This window comes from Pseudophryne corroboree, chromosome 3 (genome assembly GCF_028390025.1).
Source record: "Pseudophryne corroboree isolate aPseCor3 chromosome 3, aPseCor3.hap2, whole genome shotgun sequence".
Classification (NCBI taxonomy): domain Eukaryota; kingdom Metazoa; phylum Chordata; class Amphibia; order Anura; family Myobatrachidae; genus Pseudophryne; species Pseudophryne corroboree.
Genome location: NC_086446.1, coordinates 150405128 through 150431810, shown reverse-complemented (window position 1 = coordinate 150431810; position 26683 = coordinate 150405128). Strand labels below are relative to the sequence as shown.

The window sequence follows — 26683 nt, the reverse complement described above, 5'->3', positions numbered from 1 at the left end:
AATCTAGTATGGGAGGTTCCATGCCAGAACGTTTCAGTTGGATCTCCTGAGCAAGTGGTCCGGATCGCATCTCCAGATGCACCGGATTATTCAGCTGTCACTTCAGGCTAGGATTTCTCTCCTGTGGTGGCTACAGTCCTCCAATCTCCTGGAGGGCAGAAGCTTCGGGATTTAGGATGTAGAGCTGACCAGGGATCCTCAGGCGAGGGCAGTGGATGCACTGGCGTCGCCTTGGCCGTACCGGCTGGTCTACCAGTTTCCTCCGATCCCATTGCCCCCAAGAGTGCTAAAGCGAATCAGGAATCAAGTTGTAAAGGCAATTCTAATTGCCCTGTATTTCCCTCGGAGGGCATGGTACGCTGATCTTCTGGACATATCCTTCGAAGACTCTCTGCCTCTACCACTCAACAGAGATCTTCAACAAGGACCGTTCGTCTACCCGGACTTACAGCGACTTCGTTTGACGGCATGGAGGTTTAGCGGAACATCCTAGCTCACAAGGGCCTTTCCAAGAAGGCTATTGCAACCATGGTTCAGGCCAGGAAACCTGTGACGTCAGAACACTATCATATCTCGAGGAGATATGTCTCTTGGTGCGAGGAACGTACATATCCGCCTGCAGAGTTTCACTTGACGTTTCCTAAGTTTACTGCAGGCTGGTGTGGTTAAGGGCTTACGTCTGTGTTCCATTAACGTCCAGATTTCAGCTCTCTCAATTTTCTTCCAGAAGAAATTGGCAGTATTGCCAGAAGTTCAGACCATCTTGCAAGGGATACTTCACATACAACTTTCTTTTGTGCCGCCCACGGCACCCCGAGATTTGAATGTAGTGTTTGAATTTCTACAGTCCTCCTAGTTTGAACCTCTGACGGTGATGTTACTGGCCCTGGCTTCTGCTCAACGTTTTTCAGAATTGGGGGGCCTTGTCGTGTAAAATTCCGTACTTCGTCTTTTTTACAGGGACAGAGCGGAGCTCCGGACTAGACAGCAGTTCCTTACCGAAGATTGTCTCCGCGTTTCATCTGAAGCAACATATTGTGGTTCCGTCCAGTTCTGGGGCCCGTATCCTTTCAGATATATTTGTTCATCTCTGTTATGCGCAACTAATGATTTGGATTACCTTCTTTCTTGAATCTGATTTTTTTTTTTTTTTTTTTTAAATAAACTCTTCAGTCATCAACCTCTATGGGGTGTATTCTATTGGTGTCTGATCCTCTGTGACGGAGAGGATCCAACACTGCACTATTCAATTTTCGGGCATTTTCGTCAGGTTTAGCCCGTTTTTCAACAATGCCGATCTGACTTTTTTTTAAAAGTTTGATCGGCATTGTCAAACGGGCTAAAAACCTGTGAAATGCCCGCAAATCCGTGGATCCGCGACGAATCCGTCAATCCACGTGTTTTCCGACAAGTCTGAATTCCCGACTTGTAGGAAAAACGTTGCTTGACTTGAATAGGTCGAATCCAGATTCAACTTGAAGTCGGAAAGTAAAGTTTTTCCTGACTTCACGGCAATTCCGACTTGAATACATTTTTGAATGGTCTAATATATCTATTTCCCTCCCATTTGTAGTGTAAAATAGTCGCTTACTTCTATTTGGAATGATTGTGCTGTAGGAGATATTGCTAGTTTTCCGTTTCAAAGTTGATCCCTCATTTTATCTTGATTCGTGTGCATAGCCCATTCTACACATACCATCCACTGCTGACTTTTAGTTCACGTTAGAATCTTCTTCTTTGCAGATGATGACTGGCGAGAAGCACATGAGCGCCTGGCAGAGATGGAGGACAAGGTCCCGAGTGCTCGCGTTTTGGGCAGAAGTTCATCCCCCAACCTTGATCCTCTGGGGTACCAACAGGAAGAGTTGGAACATAGTCTGAGCCAGCTGGTGAAGGAGATAGAAGAGCCAGCATTGCCTCGGGGGTCACGTACACATGTAAGTGGTAGGAATACTTTCTCTGTGCTGGAGGGCTCGCTCAGTCTATGGCATGTTAAAGCTGCTACAACCTAGGAAAGTATTAATGCTGGGCCTATTACATGCACCTGTTCTTACCAGAACTGAGAGGGTTTTTTTAATCAAATGGATGGACTGCCTTAGTTGCTTATAATTATTGTTACCGTAGCTGCAAGCCGAGATTACGCAACATATTAACAAGTAACAGTGCCTAAAGTGAGTACAGAATGGAACCTCATCAGTAAAGGATTACATTGGGTGGAATAACATTTTACAGGATTGTGGTATCAAAGTATTATTTCAAAGTCTAAGACAAAACAGATGAGAAGCTACAAATGATTTGTCTGCAAATTTCAACCTATGGCAGGAGCAGTGGTTTCACCAAATGCATTCCGTGGCAGAATTCCATAGTTTGGTTGCAGAGTAGAAAACTTCTCACATCTGGCAAGGCGCAATGACAAGTTCAGTGGTGCAGATATTACAGACAATAGACCACCAAGCTGTGGAGGAAGGCAGACAATCATGTGACTATACTGTTCACTCCAATCACGTGCGCCACAAAGCTTTTTAGGTTGGGAATTAAGTCATAATTTCGTTTTGACGCCCCTTAATCGCTGAATGCCACCCTGTCAGGAGCAGCCGGAGTAAACCGCCACACCACCTACCTGATGACAGATATATCTATAGATATCTCTTATCTACTGTATCAGTACTGCAAGTGGGAGTGTGGGAACGTTTGGGTCCAAGTGAGGGAAGAGAAAGGATGAAGGGTGGAGTTTAGGAGGAAGAGGGGAGAAACATATGAAGTGGGAGGTGAGAAGGGTGTAGGGCTGGTCTCTGAGTAGGGACCTGCCCATAGTAACTAGTCACACACTGTAGGGGCTTGAGCTGGGTGGGCGGCTGTGGGGATAGAGGAGGTGGAGCAACCGGAAAGTGGACTATCTTTATCTTGACACTGCGACCCAGTGCATTGACTGGCACCTCTCACTATGCTTCCAATAGTGAATTGTTTTTTAATGTGTGGACCGTTGTACTGAATGATCATGTTGGACCCATGTTGCCGCTTTCTTTCTTGACGGTGTCTTCCAAGATAAGTGTCCCCCACAGCCATTAATGCTATTCCCATGTCACGGTCTTGTCAGTCACCAGATCTAAAGCCTTTAGACAGTTGGGCACTTATGGGATATTTTGCAACGAAGACTCGGACAGCTTTTCCACCAAGCTAAACTAGGCGTCAGCGGAGTGACCACCTTGATGAAACATGTTATTGCATCCTTCCTGCCTGCACAATTCCAGAAAATGTAGTCCAAGCCGTGGGCCATACAGGGCATGATTTAGTTTTGATTTTCTTTTAAAGCTTTCTTCTGGGATGAACTCAAGTATATGGGATTCTTCTTCCAGTCTGCGGCCAATCAGAGGGCCCTCCCTTACAGAGGTAAGATCAAATATGGCTAACTTAAGTAGATGGGTCATTGTCTGCTTGCTTTGAAAGTTTACCGAAGTATGGGCTTCTTTGGACTTTAAATCCCGCGCAAAGCTTTGCCACTTGCGTCCGGTAATGGTTTAAAAGCTTGCCCAACCTTGGTTGGAATTGTAATTGATGAGACACTTCATTAGAGTGTTTGACTTGTGCTCATTTTAGGATATGAGTCCACTCTCTATTTTACATGAATACGGGTTGGCTCCCATGCCCCCTCCTGGTCACGATGATGGTGAGCGAGATGCCTCAGAGAGAGCCTTGCCTCGACGATCTACCTCCCCCGTCATTGGCAGTCCTCCAGTGCGAGCTGTACCTATTGGGACTCCGCCTAAACATATTGGCCCCATGTTCACTCAGCAACAGGTACTTTTTATCATAACTGTTGGGGTGGCTGCACTTTTCCTGATAGAGGTACTATGATAACATGACTTGTTAGTCTCCTCTCACCTTGTGTTCTCTTAAACCACAGAAGTGATCATCTGTTTTTGTGTTTGCTCAGGTTTTGTGCCCAAATCCCATCCACATCCGAGCAGCCTCTTCCCCTTTCAACAGCCACCCGGTAAGTTACTCTGCGGTCATATCTCTGCCCTATGCTGATGTCGGTCATGTCAAAGCCAAATGGCACTGAGGTCTGAATTGAGTATCTAAAAAGCTGGGTTGCAACGGTTGTGGGCGTGGTAGCGGACGCTACGGGAACACATGCTACATTTAATCGTTCACAGGCTTCTGTAGTGCAACCCAGTGCATGCTTTTACCTTGTGGCGGAGGAGCATTGAGTGCTGCAAACCCAATAGCTATATTTATAGTATAGTGGCTCTACAATTCAGTCCTCAGAACCCCCAGCAGTTGGTTTTCCAGGTCACCTGTGAATCTTTAAAATACAACTGTAGGTAATACGCCTGTGCACCTGCTGGGGGACCTGGAAAACGTGTAAGGTCCTGAGGGCCGAGATTGAGAACCACTGATCTAAGGTAAAGTTGTAGCTGGGCAGATAAGTGCCAGATCATACCACCTATGCCAGAAAAAAATATGTAACCGATGTAAATATGTAACCGATGTACTTCTTCAGAGTATTCCTGACACCTAAAGATCTGTTTGGTCAAGATGGGCCTAAAATCCTCTGGATAATGAAGGGTATAAAAAGTGTAGTAGGGGTGCATTTATGTGAAATACAAGGGATTTAAATATGGGAACCAGATAAAAGGAATGATTACCACCTATTTAACATGCGTAGGTCTATGCTTAGTGCTTGTCTGTGTGTCTTCCCAGTGTCTAGAAGTTAGATTAGAATTTCTGTCTCCGCAGAGTAATCCAGCGTCACTATTGAGACACCCGTTCCCTTCTGCTCTCTCTCCACTTCAGCGGGCACAGCTGTTAGGGGGAGCTCAGGTAACCTTTTTTTCCTCCTCTCCTCTGTTGTACAGTCATGCTTATGTCTTTTGTATGGCTTACGCTTTTCAGAGTTCTAACGTTTTCTTCTTTTTAACTGTGCAAGTGTATCTAACCTGAGGCACCTTATAACCTCAACTAATATATAAGTATATATTGTGGCTAGATACAAGCTCATACCTCCACTTTTTCTTTTTAAATGAGACTTATGTGCCCTACACATTGGGCAATACCAGTGAAATATAGGAACGATCTTGTTAATTAATGAACAAGATACCGTTCATATCTTTCAGTGTGTAGGCACCAGCGATGAACGATGCGCAGCATCGTGCTCGTTTATTGTTGGTGCCGGCTCGTTTAAACATGCAGGCCAATATGGACAATCTTGTCCATATTAGCATGCAGTGCTATGGAGCTGGGTGATGGGGTGAGTGAAGAAACGTCTCTCCCCCCGCCTGCCGTATCGGCCGTCAGGCAGCTCGGCGGCGGGTCACTATGTGTGTAGGGCCCTTAAGGCTAATGTAAAAGCTCGGCTTCTACACTTTCTGAGTAACCGGGCAAGTTGAGATTCCCCTGAATTATATCCAATTATGCGGTCACCACTGAAGCCCATTCAGAGCTGTCTGTCATGTTTCTTTTGCTCACTTGACACAGGTTAATGAAGACAGAGTAACTTTTTGCTGTGATGCTTTTCATTTTTTGGGCATGTAGTCTTATTTCTCAGTCAGCCACTAGGGGACACTGGAACATGCTGACACTGGGGTATAGACAGGTAGCTGTTTTCATTGTGTTTACTATATCTCTTGCTGTTGTCGCCTTCAGACAGCTGCTGGCCGGATGTCTCCCAGCCAGTTTGCACGTCCTGCTGGCCTCCACGGCCCTGCTATGGCTGGCATCAGTCCCACGCTTCTACAGGGGCACGTAGGTCCGATGGTCACCCCAGGTAGTGGTGGAATTAGACCCTTTTTTGGTGTTCCCTCTGCAGCTGCCCCAGGAGCACATCTGAAGAACCTAAGGTAATGTAGGGGACGGTCATCGGTGCAGTTAGGGACAAATGTACAACAAGGCTCTGTGACTGTGTGATTTTTCTTTCTGGAGCAGATCTCAGCAGCTTCAGTTCCGCCCAGACACCACTCACCTGCACCCGCAACACAGACGCCTGCTTCACCAGCGCCAGCAGAACCGGAAGTGAGTACTGGACTAGGGATGAGGGGGATAATGTCATAATAGACCATTCTTATACTGTCATAGCATAATAAAGCATGTGTGTGAACAGAATAGTCCTCTGAGATTACGGCTTTGTCTTGATTAGGTGTGTGGTGTCACTTTGATCATTTCTGCATTAGAGCAGAGCTATCTGCAGATCTCACTCTGCTGCCCATCTGGCGCTCAGCCTTCTGTTAGTATGGGATAAATGATACTGTTCAGAGTTCATTGAAAGTCATTTGTTCTATCTCTTATGCTTTTTCATGGATGACATAGTGGGGCAGATGTATTAAACCTGGAGAAGGGATAAAGAAGGGAGAAAGTTGTGATAAGCGCAAGGTGATAACGCACTAGCCAGTCATTACGGATTTGAAAAATGACAGGAGCTAACTGGCTGGTGCGTTATTGCCTTCCACTTATCACTGCTTTATCCCTTTTCCAGGCTTAATACATCTGCTCCAATGTGTGAAAAGTTGTACAACTGTAGCCAATAGACTGGTTGCTGCTTTTATGGAATTAATAAATATTCATTAGTGTGCAGCCTATCCGTTCACCAGTTTCTGCCTTCCATTAGACTGACATGTAATGTTTGGTCTACTAAAGGCAGAAACATGCCTCACCCTGCTACCACTGCCAATCTCAGATCTCACCAGTTCTGTTGGGCATCTACAAGTTTTCTATTTGTTTGCCTAATGATTTCAGCAACTGGTTTTCTGTGCCTTCAGCCTGCATCGGGGTGTGAATGGCTCCGGAGTGGACCACCCTTCCCGGCCCCAACACACAGAACTTCACCGGCGAGACCCTTACGCGGGTCTTATGCTGCAACGAGAAAAGGAATGGGTTTGTCGTATCCAACTCCTCCAGCTACAGAGCACTGACCCCTACCATGACGACTTCTACTATCAGGTGATTTAAGAGACAGACCTGTCCTGTGCTCTGTAACATAAATTAGATAGATAGATATATCTCATGTAATGTGCAGAATAAAGTGTGAGGTGTAACAGTCGCCGTCTGTAAAACTGTAAGTTGCTTGTACCCGTCCTCTTCTTTTATAATGATTTGAAGTCACAGACTATAAATGTGGGCCATTCATCCCAAATGAGCAACTTCAGAATTAAGAGTAAACCATATTAACTTACCTCCAACTGCTCAATTCCCCTGCGAAAGAGCCTCATGAAATAGCGTGGGAACGAGATATAGGGGAGACTTTGACTACTGAAGAGTGGGCTGACATCAGACAGGAGGTTGCTAAGAGCTCCTTGTCGGTTCGTATCAAAGAAAATTCTTATAAAATTTACTACCGATGGTACCTTGTCCCGCCTAGACTTCAGGCTATTTACCCTTCCTGTTCTGACAGATGTTGAAGACTTTGTGGACAGAGGGGGACCATGCTGCATGTTTGGTGGTCTTGTAAGATTATCCGTCGCTACTGGCTTCAAGTCCACAAACTAATATTAGAAACCACGGATGTGGTCATCCCAGACTCCCCGTCTTACTTTCTACTTTCACGCCCAGTTCCAGATATCCCAACCCATCTGCTAAAACTTATCAAACACATTTTCAATACGGCCAAATGCCAAATTGCAGCGAATTGGAAATCCACTTCTCCCCCTACCCTTCCCGCCACTATTAATGCTATATGGACCACATATAAGCTGGAACGCATCACCGCTGCCCTTCATGACACATCTGTTGCTTTTATAAGCACCTGGACGCCATGGACAACGCACTTTAATGCTGAACCGCCATTGACAACCATCTGATCCACTCTCTATGTAAATGAAAGAAATCGATCTGGTGAGCAGCTCTGACTGGCCAACGCTTCCACCTCCCATCCCCTCTTTCTTATCTTTTGCTCTTACTTTCTTTTTCCTCTCTTCAAGGTTCGCTTTCTCTGTAATGCTATTGAAGTCTACATTATCCTTTTCTGTTATTTGAGAAATAGGATCACGACGATCTGTGCTGTTAATGTGTTTATAAGGGTTATCTTTCTTTAATGTGTAACGCCTTAACTTTAAGCACCTTCTATGTTGATCTACAAAGATTGTCTAATGTTTATGCTTCTGTGTTTCTTAATACATAAACCAATAAAACCATATTTGTCATTCAGCCATGGGGGAAACTGGGACGGTGGGGTAAAGAGGAAAGTGTCATGAGTTTGGGCTCTTTAACTTTACTACGAGAAATACCTCGTCTTAGACTGCTGAAGAGCAATATAATTCAGCTTTTATCTGATATTCATGAAACAGCAATATTGTCCACTGCACTGTACATTCAGAATTGGGTTCCTGCACATCATGGTTGAATCAACCAGCTAGATTTTGAATGAGCAGAAGCAGTACACGTACATACTCTAGCGGTGTAGTACCCTTGACTGACCTATTGACTGGGTTTACCTAGGGGATTTGTTATAGTAGGTAACATTGACCAATTATCAATTTGTGCTTAACTGCAGAATTACTTTGAGAAACTGGATAAGCTGTCTTCTAGCCAAGACAGACCGAGCGAGGGCCCAAAGAAGGAGCGGACGAAACTCATCACACCACAAGTGGCCAAACTGGAGCACGCGTACAAACCAGGTGAGGAGTACAACACTAAAAATTGGAGGGTTCTGCGCACTGAGTGTCTTTATTCTATAGCTAACCGTGGTGTGCTGCTTGTTCTGATGGGTGTTCCAACCCACCCATACGTAAATGGAGAAGCTTAGTGGATATACCACAATAGAACTGCGCTCAACCCCTAAGGTGTGTGTGTTTAGCGAACGAATGCACATCAGATGTAATAAAGGATAATGTATGAACAGACCCAAATTTGAGTTTGCACTTGGATATAGAAATCACAAAAATAACAATATGATGCAAATTAATTGTTGTGAGCCACTGTATTTATTTTATACTGGCCAATCTAAAGGTGTGCGGTTAATGCCCAGGGTGGGCGATATTGTCTCTTATAAAGTTTATGCAGGTGGGTGATATTGTCTCCTATAAAGTTCATGCAGGTTATAATACAGACTGCGGCGTCCCGCACATCTGCTGTTGAAAAGTCTTTAGGAAAAAAATAATAATAATGCTGGTGTTGGTAAAAAAAATTATTTAAAACCTTCACGATGCCCTCTGAGAGGAAGACCGAAAGGTTGAAACGCGTTGGAGGAACTACAAAGAAAGAACCACTACAGATTCAAAGACTTCATCAGGAAGACTCTTTCCCACGTCGAAAAGACCCGGTCACGTGACCGGACCAACCCGCAAGCCAGCAGCGCTGCTAGGATACCAGACAGCGGAGGAAGCCGGTGACGGAGCGCGACGTGCGGCTGGAGCGGGCGACAGGTGAGTTCTCTGTAAGCGGTGGGAGAGGCACAGCTAGCCGCTCTGCAGAGCGGCATCTGAATCCTTTCCCTGCCGCTAGAAAGGTCCACCTCTCTGACCGACCTGCACCCGGGGGGCGTCTGAACAAGGATACACCAGGGGCAGAGAGGGGAAACCATTCGGAGACCCCTTTTTACCCCACTTATGCCACCACCGTAAGCTCAGGGCATCGTGAAGGTTTTAAAGATTTTTTTTTTTACCAACACCAGCATTTATTATTTTTTTCCTAAAGACTTTTCAACAGCAGATGTGCGGGACGCCGCAGTCTGTATTATAACCTGCATGAACTTTATAAGAGACCATATCGCCCGCCTGCATAAACTTTATAAGACAATATCGCCCACCCTGGGCATTAACCGCACACCTTTAGATTGGCCAGTATAAAATAAATACAGTGGCTCACAACAATTAATTTGCATCATATTGTTATTTTTGTGATTTCTATATCCAAGTGCAAACTCAAACCTGGGTCTGTTCATACATTATCCATTATTACATCTGATGTGCATTCGTTAGCTAAACACACACACCTTAGGGGTTGAGCGCAGTTCTATTGTGGTATATCCACTAAGCTTCTCCAGGTGAAGAGTACAAAGTGCAGCCACACTCGGTCACACTACTTCTGTCAGTCAGTATAATGGAATCAGTTAGTTTTGTCATACACGTACGTAAAGTATTTGAGAAGTCCTGCTATACGTCATTCCGTGAGGAACGTAACAGGTGTCTGTCTTTTGAAACATCTCCTCCTCCTCTTTCTTGCTGGGTATGTTTGGGCAGTGGGTTAATTTTGGTCTTTTTCACCCACAGTGCAGTTTGAAGGCTCTCTTGGTAAGCTGACTGTCTCCAGTGTGAATAACCCGAGAAAGATGATTGACGCTGTGGCAACCCATCGTTCTGATGAAGATGTAAGCGGCCCACTCCCCAACCCCATGGCTGTCATTTATGTATCCATGTTCAAAACGCTAATGTCTTTTCTCTTACGTCCTAAAGGATGCTGGGTTCCATATTAGTACCATGGGGTATAGACTGGTCCACCAGGAGCCATTGGCACTTTAAGAGCTAAACAGTGTGGGCTGGCGCCTCCCTCTATGCCCCTCCTACCAGACTCAGTTTAGAAAATGTGCCTGGAGGAGCCGGTCACAGCTAGGGGAGCTCTACAGAGCTTTCTTAGTAAAAGTTTTTCTTAGAGTTTTTATTTTACAGGGAGGCTGCTGGCAACAGCCTCCCTGCATCGAGGGACTTGAGGGGGGAGCAGTGTCCGCCCTGCGGGGTCTGAGCCACTGTCTCCGCTGACTGGTCACTGAGCTCCTGAGGGGATAGATCACTCCCCGCCACAGGGGAACGCTCACCCCGGCAGCATGCCGCCACCCCTTTGCAGAGCTGAAGTGTGGCGAGTGAGTCACCGTCCCCCCTAACAAGCGGGGGGTCGGTGTGAAGATGGCGGCTACAGGGTAGGAGCTCAGTATCAACTGCGCTCCCGGACGGCACAGTGGTACTTGGGTGCGGCGCCGTGAGCCAGCGCCTGACCCTACAATGACCAATCCAGCCTGTCGGGGTCTTCGGATCTCAGCCAGCACACAAAACCTCAGGCCAGTGTAATCTATGAAGAGTGGGAAGATGGTGCCATTAAGGGGGCGGAGCTTCTCAGAGCGGACACAGCAGCGTTTCAGCGCCATTTTCCTGCCTGCAGTCGGATGCAAGTTGGAAGATCAGTCCCTCCAGTGCAACTCCAGCTATCTGTACGGTACCAGGGGGTTGTAGAAGGGAGGGGAGGCTGTGTAAAGGCTGTGTCACCTATTAAGGTATACAGTCGGCGTTGGTTTAGGGTCTCCCTATACCTGTAATAGCGCTGTCTGTGGGTTGGCTTCAATCTCTGTGTGTCTCTTCCATTCTTGGGGGGGGGGGGGGGGGGGGGGATTCGAACTCTGTCTGCCCTGTACACTGTGTGTATGTGGGGTGAGTAGTGTGTATCCCCAAACATGTCTAGAGACTGTTTCATATACTGCAGAGGATTTATCTTCTCAGGAAGATATCATCCCATGTAATCAGGATTGCACTGTTGCAGCGCAGATCCCAGCTAGAGAACCGGAGTGGTTAGCCTCTCTTAGGGGAACTATTTCTCAGATTCCTGAGAGGGTTGCAAGAACTGAGCATGCAACTCAGGTATTGCAATCCTCTATGGTTGTATGGTCTGATACTGCTCCCTCGGGGTCCCCTGCAGTTCATTCTCACTAACGTGCACTTGCCAAGATTATGCAGGATGACACAGACACTGATTCTGACACTGGTGACGGGGATTTGTCGAGGGGGACGGCATCACTTGCTAAGGGGGTGCAGTTGATGATTGAGGCCGTACGGGATGTGTTGCATATTTCTAAAACACCTCCTGAGCAGGTAGAGGAGGCCTTTTTCACGGACAGTAAGAAAGCCCCTCTCACCTTCCCAGCATCTAAGGAATTAAATATTATATTTAAAAAAGCATTGGAAATTCCGGAGAAAAAATTCCAGATCCCTAAGAGGGTCTTGGTTGCTTTTCCATTCCCAAAGGATGATAGAAAAAAAATGTGAGTCTCCGCCTATAGTTGACGCCTCTGTCTCCAGGCTGTCAAAACAAGTGGTTTTACCAGTCCCGGGATCTACCGCATTGAAGGACCCGGCTGATCGCAAGGTGGATGCTACGCTAAAATCCATATACATGGCTTCAGGGGCTATACTGCGGCCTACTATTGCCTGTGCATGGATTTCTAAAGCTATAGCCAGGTGGTCAATCACTCTGCAGGAGAACTTGGCTACGATGGATAAGGGTGACATTGATTTATTTTTATGTAAAATTCAGGATTCTGCAGGGCACCTGGTAGATTCCATGAAGGACCTGGGTTCCATGGCTGCGGGGATCTCCTCCATGTCCGTCTCAGTTTGCAGGGGTCTCTGGCTGCGCCAATGGTCTACGGACGCAGAATCCAGGAAAAGTGTGGAGGTCCTACCCTACACAGGTCAGGCTTTGTTTGGAGAGGCACTGGATGCGTGGAGTCTCATTTTCTCCCCTCAGCTGCACCGGCTATGAAGAAGCATTTTACACCAGCCACATCGCAGTCCTTTCAGCCTGCAAGGCCTAGAAAGAACAAGCCTTCTCACACCTTCTTCAGAGGTGGTCGTGCTAAAGGAAAAAAGCCTGCTCCCGCAGGTTCCTAAGACCAGAAGCCTGCTTCTGGTACCTTCAAGTTCTCCGCACGACGGTGGGCCGCACAGCCTGGAGGAAGGTCAGGTGGGAGCAAGACTCCGACATTTCAGCCATGTTTGGGAGTCGTCTGGCCTGGACCCTTGGATACAGGATATAGTGTCCAGGGGGTACAGACTGGAGCTTCAAACTCACACCTCACTGGTTCTTCAAATCAGGCTTGCCGGCAGACAGAGCAATTCTTCTGGAAGCTATCCGAAAATTAGTAGTGTCCGAGGTCATTATACCAGTTCCGCCTCATCAGTGGAACAAAGGTTACTATTCAAACCTTTTCGTGGTACCGAAGCCGGATGGTTCGGTACAGCCAATTCGGAACTTAAAGTCTTTGAACCCTTATTTCAGGGAGTTCAAGTTCAAGATGGAGTCTGAGAGCGCGCCCTGAGGGCAATATAAGACACCTTGGCTGGCAAATCATCAAAATATATAGTCCCAGGGCTATATATGTGATAAATTACCCCTGCCAGAATCCATAATAAAGCGGGAGAAAAGTCCGCCGAAAAAGGGGCGGGGCTATCTCCCTCAGCACACTGGCGCCATTTTTTCTTCACAGTGCAGCTGGAAGACAGCTCCCCAGGCTCTCCCCTGTAGTTTACAGGCTCAAAGGGTTAAAAAGAGAGGGGGGACACTAAATTTAGGCGCAATATATGTATACAAGCAGCTATTGGGGGAAAAATCACTCGGTTATAGTGTTAATCCCTGCATTATATAGCGCTCTGGTGTGTGCTGGCATACTCTCTCTCTGTCTCCCCAAAGGACTTTGTGGGGTCGTGTCCTCAGTCAGAGCATTCCCTGTGTGTGTGCGGTGTGTCGGTACGGCTGTGTCGACATGTTGGATGAGGAAGGTTACGTGGAGGCGGAGCAGAGGCCGATAAATGGGATGTCGCCCCCTGTGGATGGATAGGTGGAAGGTATTAACCGACAATGTCAACTCCTTACATAAAAGGCTGGATGACGTAACAGCTGTGGGACAGCCGGCTTCTCAGCCTGCGCCTGCCCAGGCGTCTCAAAGGCCATCAGGGGCTCAAAAAAACGCCCGTTACCTCAGATGGCAGACACAGATGTCGACACGGAGTCTGACTCCAGTGTCGACGAGGTTGAGATATATACACAATCCACTAGGAACATCCGTTACATGATCTCGGCAATGAAAAATGTGTTACACATTTCTGACATGAACCCAAGTACCACATAAAAGGGGTTTTATTTTTGGGGAGAAAAAGCAGCCAGTGTTTTGTTCCCCCATCAGATGAGTGAATGAAGTGTGTAAAGAAGCGTGGGTTCCCCCGATAAGAAACTGGTAATTTCTAAAAAGTTACTGATGGCGTACCCTTTCCCGCCAGGGGATAGGTCACGTTGGGAGATATCCCCTAGGGTGGATAAGGCGCTCACACGTTTGTCAAAAAAGGTGGCACTGCCGTCTTAGGATACGGCCACCTTGAAGGAGCCTGCTGATAAAAAGCAGGAGGCTATCCTGAAGTCTGTATATACACACTCAGGTTCTATACGGAGACCTGCAATTGCCTCAGCATAAATAGTGCTGCTGCAGCGTGGTCTGATACCCTGTCAGATAATATTAATACCCTAGACAGGGATAATATTTTGCTAACATAGAGCAGATTAAAGACGTCGTCTTATATATGAAGGATGCCCAGAGGGATATTTGCTGGCTGGCATCCAGAATTAATGCAATGTCCATTCTGCCAGGAGGGTATTAGAAACCCGGCAGTGGACAGGTGCCTTTAAAAGTGGACAGTGGCAGTGCCTTTAAAAGGCACATGGAGATTCTGCCTTATAAGGGTGAGGAATTGTTTGGGGATGGTCTCTGGGACCTCATATCCACAGCAACAGCTGGGAAGAAAATTTTTTACCTCAGGTTTCCTCACAGCCTAAGAAAGCACCGTATTTTTAGGTACAGTCCTTTCGGCTTCAGAAAAGCAAGCGGGTCAAAGGCGCTTCCTTTCTGCACAGAGACAAGGGAAGAAGGAAAAAGTCTGCACCAGACAGCCAGTTCCCAGGATCAAAAATCTACCCCCGCTTCCTCTGAGTCCACCGCATGACGCTGGGGCTCCACAGGTGGAGACAGGTGCGGTGGGGGCGCGTCTCGGGAACTTCAGGGACCAGTGGGCTTGCCCACAGGTGGATCCTTAGGTTCTGCAAGTAGTATCACAGGGATATAGGCTGGAGTCCGAGGCGACTCCCCCTCGCCGTTACCTCACATCAGCCTTGCCTGCTGCCCTCGGAGAAAGGTAGTACTGGCGGCAATTCACAAGCTGTACTTCCAGCAGGTGAAATCAAGGTACCCCTCCTTCAACAAGGCCGGGGTTACTATTCCAAAAGGTTGTGGTACCGAAACCAGACGGTTCGGTGAGACCCATTCTAAAATTGAAATCCTTGAACACTTATATACGAAGGTTCAAGTTCAAAATGGAATCGCTCAGGGCGATTATTGCAAGCCTGGAGAATTTCATGGTATCGCTGGACATCAAGGATGCTTACCTGCATGTCCCTATTTACCCTCTTCACCAGGAGTACCTCAAAATTGTGGTACAGGATTGTCATTACCAATTCCAGACGTTGCCGTTGGTCAGTCCCCGGCACCGAGGTATTTACCAAGGTAATGGCCGAAATAATTATCCCGTACTTGGACGATCTCCTTATAAAGGCGAGGTCCAGGGAGCAGTTGTTCGTCGGAGTAGCACTATCTCGGGAAGTGCTACAACAGCACGGCTGGATTCTGAATATTCCAAAGTCGCAGCTGGTTCCTACGACGCGTCTACTGTTCCTGGGTATGGTTCTGGACACAGAACAGGATAAAAAGGGTTTCTCCCGGAGGAGAAGTCCAAGGAGTTGTCTCTAGACAGAGACCTCCTAATACAAATTCAGGTGTCGGTGCATCAATGCACGCGAGCCCTGGGAAAGATGGTAGCTTCTTACCAAGAAATTCCATTCGCCAGATCCCATGCAAGGATCTTCCAGTGGGATCTGTTGGACAAGTGGTCCGGGTCGCATCTTCAGATGCATCGGCGGATAACCCTGTCTCCAAGGGCCAGGGTGTCGCTGCTGTGGTGGCTGCAGAGTGCTCATCTTCTAGGGGGCCGCAGATTCGGCATACCGGACTGGGTCCTGGTGACAACGGATGCCAACCTTCGAGGCTGGGGGGGGCAGTCACACAGGGAAGAAACTTCCAAGGCTATGGAAAAGTCAGGAGACTTCCCTACACATAAATATTCTGGAACTAAGGGCCATTTACAATGCCCTAAGTCAGGCTAGACCCCTGCTTCAACACCGGCCGGTGCTGATCCAGTCAGACAACATCACGGCGGTCGCTCATGTAAACCGACAGGGCGGCACAAGAAGCAGGATGGCGATGGCAGAAGCCACAAGGATTCTCCGATGGGCGGAAAATCATGTGTTAGCACTGTCAGCAGTGTTCATTCCCGGAGTGGACAACTGAGAAGCAGACTTTCTCAGAAGACACGACCTCCACCCGGGAGAGTGGGGACTTCATCCAGAAGTCTTCCAAATGATTGTACACCGTTGGGAAAGGCCACAGGTGGACATGATGGCGTCCCGCCTCAACAAAAAGCTACAAAGATATTGCGCCAGGTCAAGGGACCCTCAGGCGATAGCTGTGGACGCTCTGGTAACACCGTGGGTGTACCAGTCGGTGTATGTGTTCCCTTCTCTGCCTCTCTTACCCAGGGTAATGAGAATAATAAGAAGGAGAGGAGTAAGAACTATACTCATTGTTCCGGGTTGGCCAAGAAGAGCTTGGTACCCAGAACTCCAAGAAATGATCTCAGAGGACCCATGGCCTCTGCCGCTCAGACAGGACCTACTGCAGCAGGGGGCCTGTCTGTTCCAAGACGTACCGCGGCTGCGTTTGACGGCATGGCGGTTGAACGCCGGATCCTGAAAAGGGCATTCCGGAGGAAGTTATCCCTACGCTATTTAAAGCTAGGAAAGAAGTGAACGCAAACCATTATCACCGCATATGGCGGAAATATGTTGCGTGCTGTAAGGCCAGGAAGGCCACAAAGGAGGAATTTCAGCTAGGTCGATTTCTGCACTTCCTACAGTCAGAGGTGACTATGGGCCTAAAATTGGGTTCCATTAAGGTCCAGATTTCGGCTCTATCGATTTTCTTCCAAAATAGAACTGGCTTCACTGCCTGAAGTTCAGACTTTTGTTAAGGGAGTGCTGCATAGTCAGCCCCTGTTTGTGCCTCGAGTGGCACCGTGGGATCTCAACGTGGTGTTGGATTTCCTGAAGTCGCATTGGGTTGATCCACTTAAATCCGTGGAGCTACAATACCTCACGTGGAAAGTGGTCATGCTGTGGGCCTTGGCGTCGGCCAGGCGTGTATCAGAATTGGCGGCTTTGTCATACAAAAGCCCTTATCTGTATTTTATATGGATAAGGCGGAATTGAGGACTCGTTCCCAATTCCTTCCAAAGGTGGTATCAGTTTTTCATGTGAACCAACCTATTGTGGTGCCTGCGGCTACTCGGGACTTGGAGGATTCCAAGTTGCTGGACGTAGTCAGGGCCCTGAAAATCTATGTTTCCAGGACGGCTAGAGTCAGGAAAACTGACTCGCTATTTATCCTGTATGCACCCAACAAGCTGGGTGCTCCTGCTTCAAAGCAGACTATTGCTTGCTGGATCTGTAGCACGATTCAACTTGCACATTCTGCGGCTGGACTGCCGCATCCTAAATCTGTAAAAGCCCATTCCACGAGGAAAGTGGGCTCTTCTTGGGCGGCTGCCCGAGGGGTCTCGGCTTTACAACTTTGCCGAGCTGCTACTTGGTCGGGTTCAAACACATTTGCAAAATTCGACAAGTTTGATACCCTGGCTGAGGAGGACCTTGAGTTTGCTCATTCGGTGCTGCAGAGTCATCCGCACTCTCCCGCCCGTTTGGGAGCTTTGGTATAATCCCCATGGTCCTTACGGAGTCCCAGCATCCACTTAGGACGTCAGAGAAAATAAGATTTTACTCACCGGTAAATCTATTTCTTGTAGTCCGTAGTGGATGCTGGGCGCCCATCCCAAGTGCGGATTGTCTGCAATACTTGTTTATAGTTATTGCCTAATTAAAGGGTTATTGTTGAGCCATCTGTTGAGAGGCTCAGTTATATTTCATACTGTTAACTGGGTATAGTATCACGAGTTATTTGGTGTGGCTGGTAGGAGTCTTACCCGGGATTCAAAATCCTTCCTTATTGTGTCAGCTCTTCCGGGCGCAGTATCCTAACTGAGGTCTGGAGGAGGGTCATAGTGGGAGGAGCCAGTGCACACCAGGTAGTCCTAAAGCTTTCTTTAGTTGTGCCCAGTCTCCTGCGGAGCCGCTATTCCCCATGGTCCTTACGGAGTCCCAGCATCCACTACGGACTACGAGAAATAGATTTACCGGTGAGTAAAATCTTATTTTAATTACCTACCGGTAAATCCTTTTCTCGTAGTCCGTAGAGGATGCTGGGCACCCGCCCAGCGCTTCGTTTTATAGTTCAGTACTGCCTGGGTCCTAGGTAAGTTCTGCGTTCTTTACTGTTTCAGTACTGTATCAGCTGTTGCTGAGTTTTTCGGCATGTTAGCCGGAGATGCCTGTTGTGTGAGCTGGTATAAATCTCGCCACACTATATGTAATTCCTTCTCTCGAAGTATGTCGTCTCCTCGGGCACAGTTTCTAGATCGAGTCTGGTAGGAGGGGTATAGAGGGAGGAGCCAGCCCACACTCTTAAACTTAGTGCCAATGGCTCCTGGTGGACCCGTCTATACCCCATGGTACTAATATGGACCCCAGCATCCTCTACGGACTGTGAGAAAAGGATTTACCGGTAGGTAATTAAAATCCTATTTTCTTTTCTAAACACTACAGGAAACTCGGGAGAAGCAAGTGCGGGACAAGAGGCGCCAGACCCTTGTTGTTATTGAGAAGGTATGCTGTTATGTCCCTCAACCTTTTTCATTCTCCGCATTGATCTGTAAAGGGGTACTCCAGCCATTCCCAAACTGATAGGAACGTGATGGTATATTATGTGAACCTCATCTTCTATATATATATATATATATGTGTCCAATAAGGTATCTGTTAGCTGCAGTAGCTACAAGTGTTTGTGTTGGCCTGTGGGCACTGTGACGCTGGTATTTTAACCTGCTGCTGTAGATGTGTCATAATTCAAAATCAAAAAGCCCTACTTTATTTCACCCAGCACCAGTTTTGACCCTCTGCTCTGGTCCCGAAATTAACTGTGTGCCATGGTTAGCGTTGCGGTTAGCATTACTGCAGCACTGAGGTTTTGGGTTCATTTCCCACCACGGCCCTAACCTACAGTTTGTATGTTCTCCTGGGTACTACGGTTTCCTCCACGATACAATTCTATACAGGTAGGGATTATGGTTTCTGATAAAAAAATAAAATAAACAACCCTATTGTATACATGGTAGGGAACATGTATTTTGAGAAGTGATAACACAGTGATAAGTGGAAGGTGATAATGCACCAGCCAATAAGCTCCTAACGGTCAATTTACATATTGGAGCTGATTGGCTGGTGCATTATCACCTTGCGCTTATCACTGCTTTGTCACTTTTCAGGCTTAATACACCTGCTCCAATGATTGTAAGCTCCACTGTGCAAGGGTGTGTGGCTAAGTATTTTCTGTAGAGCTCTGCAGAATGTGTGTGCGCTATATAAATGGTTGCAAATAAATCTTCTTGAAATGCTTTTGATGTGTTTAATCGCAATTTAAAAATTAAATAAATATGATCTACTTTTGTTTAATGTGAGAACAATCCGAACAGCCGCTTAGACAAGTGCTGGTTTGAACTTTTGCTTGTTTGACGCCAAAGTTCTTAATGCAATAGGAGTAGGTGTGACTCTTAACACTCTTCTAGTCATGGTTTAGTTAACCTGTGCATGTTCCACTCTCTCTTGGTTGCAGGCATTCTCTGTGGTGCTGCAGTTGGAAGATTTTGAGCGACGTTTCTCCCTGTGCTGTGAAGATGAAGAGCGGGAAGCACTGACTGCAGAACGCAGGCAGAAACTGCAGCAGCTCTGTGACATCCTCAGGGGGAAGGAAGGAGGCGAGAGGTAAGTCTTTCCACAGCTTAACACGTTCTGCTTATGAAATAAGTAGTAGTTATAGCAGTAGTATGCTAGAACCCCTTGCAACAGGTTTTCTCAGTCAGCCACTAGGGGACACTGGAACATGCTGACACTGGGGTATAGATGGGTGGCTACAGGGAGCCTGGCACATGTTTGTCCATCGAAAGCTACCTGATCGATTTTGATTTGAATATCATGTTGGTGTATAACTGCTCAGGTGAAAATGAGCCAGAGCCATAGAGGTATATTCAATTAGTCAGAAACTGACGTCTTGTCAGAAAGACGACAGTTTCCGACTGGAATAGATCGGAATGGTTTCCGACCTATTCCATCTGGCCTAATTTTTTCCGACAAGCTGGGAAATCCGACTTGTCTGAAAGTGGTCATAAACCACGTGGATCGGCGGAAAAGCCGCCGATCCGAGTGCTGCTGTCATAAACGGGGCCAAATCCAACAGGTTTTGGTTCCGTTTCCAACACTGTCTATCCGACTTTGTAAAAAGTCGGATTATTTATTTATTAAGAGTTTCTTATATAGCGCAGCATATTGACATGTCGAACGTCCAAATCCTGTCTGATTTGGCCGTCCTATTGAATAACCCGTGTCGGATCCTTTCATACGAATGCATGTTGGAAGGGATCCGACATTAATTGAATATACCCCCTTAGTGTACTCTGCCATCTTTGTTGCCAGCTACAAATATTTCTTGGGACTGTCCAGAGTTAGGCCAGAAGTAACCCAATGCGTTTTGTGGAATAACGGTTTGTTTTCGCTCTGCCCACAGGGCAGCCGAGGAGCAGTTTGTGCAGATCATGTGTATCAGGAAGGGGAAGCGGCTGGTGGGCCGTATCTTCCCACTGCTTCCTCTGCAGCAGGGCACAGCCTTGCTTTCCACCGCAGCCCACAGCTTGCCCTTCCTCGTCAAGAAGGATTTACAAGATCAGATTCTGCCCTGTCTGGCTTCTCCATGTGCCCATGTAATTATCCAGATGTCTGCAGCAGCCGTCACCTCACTTCTACAGAGTATGTGTGGATCTGGGGTGGCTTCCCCGCAGCAGCAGCTTTCATCAGTGCTACAGAACAAGGCAAGTGTCTGAGGTGGGGAGTGTGAGGGTGACAACCTGCTGAAGAGCCCCTGAGCTTCATGTTTCAGCTGCTTTCTACTAAGGCAGAGGTTCCCAAACGCGGTCCTCAAGGCACCCCAACAGTCCAGGTATTAGGTATATCCATGGCTCAGCACAGATGGTTAAATCAAATTGACTAAGGTGCTAATTAAGTCACCTGTGGCCAAGCATGGCTACATTTAAAACCAGGATCGTTGGGGTACCTTGTGGAATGCCTCTGTACTAGGCTTATACAGTGCCAGTGTTTTACCTGTAGTCATGGTGAAGGGTTCGTACTGTTCAGACTTTGGCTGCCGACAGAAATCCTTTGCTTTCAATATGCATGGGCTATATCTAGGTTTTGTGTTTTTATACACTCCCAATAATCTTTAAGGGTGTTTATCAATAGATCTACAGTAAACAAATCAGTAGACAGTCAATAAGTCGACCTCATATGGTTGCCAGGGCCTAAAAATCAACATTGCAAATGGTCGACACATAAAAGGTCGACGCATGTTTTTGCTATTTTTGGGGTGTCTTTTTGTATGTTTTGTCATGTGACCACAATTAGTGTTCTGTGTATCCTTGCAAGATTCCCTTTGCTCACCACACTTCGGGCAAGGTGGCTCGCTTTGCTCAGTACAGGTTACTATTCCCGTTCGTAGTCCACGTGTATGGTAAATGAAGCAAAGGTAGAAAAAAATAAACTTGTCAACCATTGTCATGTCGACCTTAGACACAGTGAAACTTTTACATGTTGACCAAATGGAGTCTATTGACTGTCTAACGCTACTGAAACAAAATTAATGTATGTATTCTGGCGCAAAGTTATCAGCCCAACCTAAATCCTCCAAAATCCGCCCAAAATCACAGATCAAATACAAAGATGCTGAATATACAGTTTGAGGATAGATCAAAGGCGATAACCATATAGCACATCAATAAATAAGATTATAAAATATAAGTCACTTGTATGGATGGAAGTCCTTTTCAAATGGCCACTCTTTTGCAATATCTCACCAAAGTCCAGATTTCATACATAAAAAAGAAAAAATATGTCTATGGGTGGTATTGTTTAGCACAAATGGGTAAAGTCCGTGAATATCCAAGAAATTGAACCCTATTGTGCCACCAAAGCTTGATAGGAGATGAGGTTAGTAACTCGCCACCACTTCACAACCTGAATGGACGTACCACAACTCTCTTATGGAAGGGTAAGACCATGTGTATATAGAGGTATCTTTTAGCACTACACCAGGCGTGATAATATAACAAAGGGATTCTGTTCAGAATGGCGTACCCCACTCACATCTAGATAGAAAAGGTTCCACATATAAAGGTTTCTTTAAAACTGGATCAGCCGCCACTCAAATGGTACAACAGATTTACTTCAAAAGGCCACTCTTTAGTAACGTCTCACAAATTGCAGATATTGGACATATCCCACTCACTTTATGAACGGAAATGATCCCATGTATCAAGGTTTCTTTAAGCAAGAATCGGTCACCACTTCAATAATCCAACATATTTGTTTTGTTCACATGCATAAAAGTTCATAAAAAGACAAACTGATAATTCTCCGTGAAAAATTCCAACTTTCTGGTAAATGTCAGCATGTGTGTCAGATGAAAAATAGACAAGGACTGGTGTAATCCGGATTTACACCAGTGCTAACATGCTAGACATACCTCTAAAGTGTAGTCCCAAAAAGGGAAGAAACAGATGTCTGTATAAAACTCACTGTCTGGTAGCACCACAGCGTTTCGACCTACTTGGGTCTTTTTCAAGGTGTATCCATAATCTGGACACTGTGAGATATTGCAAAAGAGTGGCCATTTGAAAAGGACTTCCATCCATACAAGTGATGTATATTTTATAATCTTATTTATTGATGTGCTATATGGGTATCACCTTTGATCTATCCTCAAACAGTATATTCAGCATCTTTGTCTAACACTACTGTCTATCCAGTGTCTGGAACGCATCTTTAATACCAGGACCCATGGGTAAAATGTAACATTTAAAAATGACACCAAATTTTCTACAGTGGGTTACACTGGTATTCCACAGGGAATAACATTGGGGGTGTAGAGTTGGATCTTGATCCGAGACACCAACAGGCTAAAGCTTTGACTTCCCAGGATGCACTTCACCGCCTCCTCTGTATCCCGCCTCCAGGCCCTGAAACTCCGTTTATAAATTGGTGCCTGCAGTGCAGGTTACTAACAGGTGGGGCTGCGCTAGGCAGCCCTGAAAAGAGCTTTTCTTTTTCATCCACTAGGGGTCATTGGAGTACTCTTGGGATATGGACGGCTTCCGCAGGAACAGAGCACTGAATATTTAAATTTAGAACTCTCCTCCCCTCCATATCCCAGAGTACCTCAGTGTTTTTTCTGTGCTCACGCACTAACAAGGCTTGTGTGGAGCTCCCACACTTATTTTGAATATATTTATATTTTTATTTTTCTCTGACGTCCTAGTGGATGCTGGGAACTCCGTAAGGACCATGGGGAATAGTGGCTCCGCAGGAGACTGGGCACATCTAAAGAAAGCTTTAGGACTATCTGGTGTGCACTGGCTCCTCCCCCTATGACCCTCCTCCAAGCCTCAGTTAGATTTTTGTGCCCGACCGAGCAGGGTGCAATCTAGGAGGCTCTCCTGAGCTTCTTAGAAAAAGTTAGTTTTAGGTTTTTTATTTTCAGTGAGACCTGCTGACAACAGGCTCACTGCATCGAGGGACTAAGGGGAGAAGAAGCGAACCTGCCTGCTTGCAGCCAGCTTGGGCTTCTTAGGCTACTGGACACCATTAGCTCCAGAGGGACCGAACACAGCCCAGCCTCGGAGTCCGGTCCCAGAGCCGCGCCGCCGGCCCCCTTACAGAGCCAGAAGCAAGAAGAGGTCCGGAAAATCGGCGGCAGAAGACATCAGTCTTCACCAAGGTAGCGCACAGCACTGCAGCTGTGCGCCATTGCTCCTCATGCACACCACACACTCCGGTCACTGAGGGTGCAGGGCGCTGGGGGGGGGCGCCCTGAGCAGCAATATAAACACCTTGGCTGGCAAAAATACATCACATATAACCCCCAGGGCTATATGGATGTATATTAACCCCTGCCAGATTCCATAAAAATGCGGGAGAAAAGTCCGCAAAAAAGGGGCGGAGCCTATCTCCTCAGCACACTGGCGCCATTTTTCCCTCACAGCTCCGTTGGAGGGAAGCTCCCTGGCTCTCCCCTGCAGTTAATACACTACAGAAAGGGTTAAAAAGAGAGGGGGGGGGCACAATTTAGGCGCAGTATACAATATATATGCAGCTATAAGGGAAAACACTTTTTTATAGGTGCTATCCCTGTGATATATAGCGCCCTGGTGTGTGCTGGCATACTCTCCCTCTGTCTCCCCAAAGGGCTTTGTGGGGTCCTGTCCTCTATCAGAGCATTCCCTGTGTGTGTGATGTGTGTCGGTACGGCTGTGTCGACAGGTATGTGGAGGATAATGAGGTGGAGGCGGAGCGAATGCCTGTAAATATGTTGTCACCCCCTGCGGGGTTGACACCGGTGTGGTTGAACTTATGGAAGGATTACGTGAAAGTGTCAACTCCTTACATAAAAGGTCGACGACACGGAACAGCCGGCTACTCAGCTTGTGCCTGTTCCAGCGTCTCAAATGTCATGGGGGGCTCTAAAATCGCCCGCTACCTCAGATAACAGACACAGATGTCGACACGGATACTGACTCCGGTGTCGACATCGATGAGACTGGTGTACCCTCCAAATAGGTCCACCTGTTACAGGATTGAGACAATGAAAAATGTATTACACATTTATGATTATACCCCAGGTACCACATAAAAGGGTATTGTGTTTGGGGAGAGAAAACTATTAGTAGTTTTTCCTGCATCTGAGAAATTAAATGAGGTGTGTGAGGAAGAGTGGTCTTCCCCCGGTAAGAAATTGATAATTTCTACAACAGTTATTGGCAGCGTACCCTTTCCCGCCAGAGGATAGGTCACGCGGGGAAACACCCCATAGGGTAGATACAGCGCTTACGCGCTTATCAGAAAAGGTGGCACTACCGTCTCCGGGTACGGCCGCCCTGAAGGAACCTGCTGATAGAAAGCAGGAGGTTACCCTATAAGATATGGTCACACACTAGGGCATTATATTGCGACCAGCCGTTGCTTCGGCATGGATGTGCAGTGCTCCCGCTGCGTGGTCAGATTCCCTGTCGGAAAATAACTATGGATAGGGACAATATTTTGCTGAAAATAGAGCATATAAAAGACGTGGTCTTATACATGCGTGATGCACAGAGGGATATTTGCCGGCTGGCATCAAAAATAAGCGCTAGGTCCATTGCCGCCAGACTGGGGTTATGGACTTGGCAATGGTCAGGCGATGCCGACTCGAATCGGCACATGGAAGTTGCCCTATAAGGGGGTACAACTGTTTGGGGATAGTTTTTCAGACCTCGTTTCCACAGCTACTGCTGGGAAATAAATTTTGTTGCCACAGGCTACCCCACAACAAAAGAAAGCACCATATCATCAAGTACAGTCCTTTCGGCCCCAGAAAAGCAAGAGGGCTAGAGGCTCATCCTTTCTGCCGAGAGGCAAAGGTAGAGGAAAAAGCTGCAACACACAGCTAGTTCCCAAGAGCAGAAGTCCTCCCTGCGTCCGGTAGGTCCACAGCATGGTGCTGGGGCTGCTCAGGCGGACCCGGGTACGGTGGGGGCCCGTCTCAGATATTTCAGCGGACAGTGGGCTCTCACATGGATCCCTGGGTCCTTCAAGTAGTATCTCAGGGGTACAGGCTGGAGTTCGAGACGTTCTCCCCCCCCCCCGCCGTTTCCTAAAATCTGCCTTACCGGCACCTCCCTCTGCCAGGGAGACGGTGTTGGTGGATATTCAACACTATAATCACAACAAGTGATTGTCAAGGTGCCCCTCCTTCAGCAAGGAAGGGGTTACTATTCCACAGTGGTTGTGGTACCGCAACGGTTCGGTGAGACCCATCTTGAAATTAAAATACTTGAACTTTTATATCAGAAGATTCAAGTTCAAGATGGAATCGCTCAGGGCGGTTATTACGAGCCTGGACGAGGGGGATTACAGGGTCTCCCTGGACATCAAGGATGCGTACCTGCATGTCCCCATTTACCCCCCTCACCAGGAGTACCTCAGATATGTGGTACAGGACTGTCACTATCAGTTCCAGACGCGGCCGTTGGAGTTGTTCACGGCACCGAAGGTCTTTACCTAGGTAATGGCCGAAGTGATGATACTCCTTCGCAAGAAGGAAGTTTTTATTATCCCGTACTTGGACGATCTCCTGATAAAGGCGAGGTCCAAAGAACAGTTGGTAGTGGGGGTAGCACTCTCTCGGGAAGTGCTACAACAGCACGACTGGATTCTCAATATTCCAAAGTCACAGCTGGTCCCGACGACACGTCTTCTGTTCCTGGGAATGTTTCTGAACGCAGACCAGAAAAGAGTGTTTCTTCCAGTGGAAAAAGCCGAGGAGTTGTCCTCTCTAGTCAGAGACATCCTAAATCCAGGACAGGTGTCGGTACATCAATGCACACGAGTCCTGGGAAAAATGGTAGCTTCGTACGAAGCATAATTCCATTCGGAAGACTCCACGCAAGGACGTTCCAGTGGGACTAATGGTCCGGGTCCCATGTACAGATACAACAGCGGATAACCCTGTCAGCAAGAAACAGGGTGTCGCTGCTGTGGTGGCTGCAGAGGGCTCATCTACTAGTGGGCCGCAGATTCGGAATACAGGACTGGGTCCTGGTGACCACGGATGCCAGCCTTCGGGGCTGGGGTGCAGTCA

At 47.2% G+C, this 26683-nt stretch overlaps 1 protein-coding gene across 1 annotated transcript in view; it reads left to right on the top strand.

The window, feature by feature from the left end:
• The window catches only part of PATL1 (PAT1 homolog 1, processing body mRNA decay factor), a 209955-nt gene that overhangs the window by 56494 nt on the left and 126778 nt on the right, over positions 1-26683 (top strand). Inside the window, exons 3-15 of the mRNA XM_063958491.1 lie at positions 1744-1937; positions 3313-3390; positions 3598-3798; positions 3935-3994; positions 4741-4824; positions 5647-5840; positions 5926-6012; positions 6756-6936; positions 8486-8609; positions 10203-10300; positions 18514-18573; positions 19580-19728; positions 20528-20828. Of these exons, the coding sequence (XP_063814561.1) occupies positions 1744-1937; positions 3313-3390; positions 3598-3798; positions 3935-3994; positions 4741-4824; positions 5647-5840; positions 5926-6012; positions 6756-6936; positions 8486-8609; positions 10203-10300; positions 18514-18573; positions 19580-19728; positions 20528-20828 (1811 nt within the window). The remainder of the gene's footprint in view (positions 1-1743; positions 1938-3312; positions 3391-3597; positions 3799-3934; positions 3995-4740; positions 4825-5646; positions 5841-5925; positions 6013-6755; positions 6937-8485; positions 8610-10202; positions 10301-18513; positions 18574-19579; positions 19729-20527; positions 20829-26683) is intronic.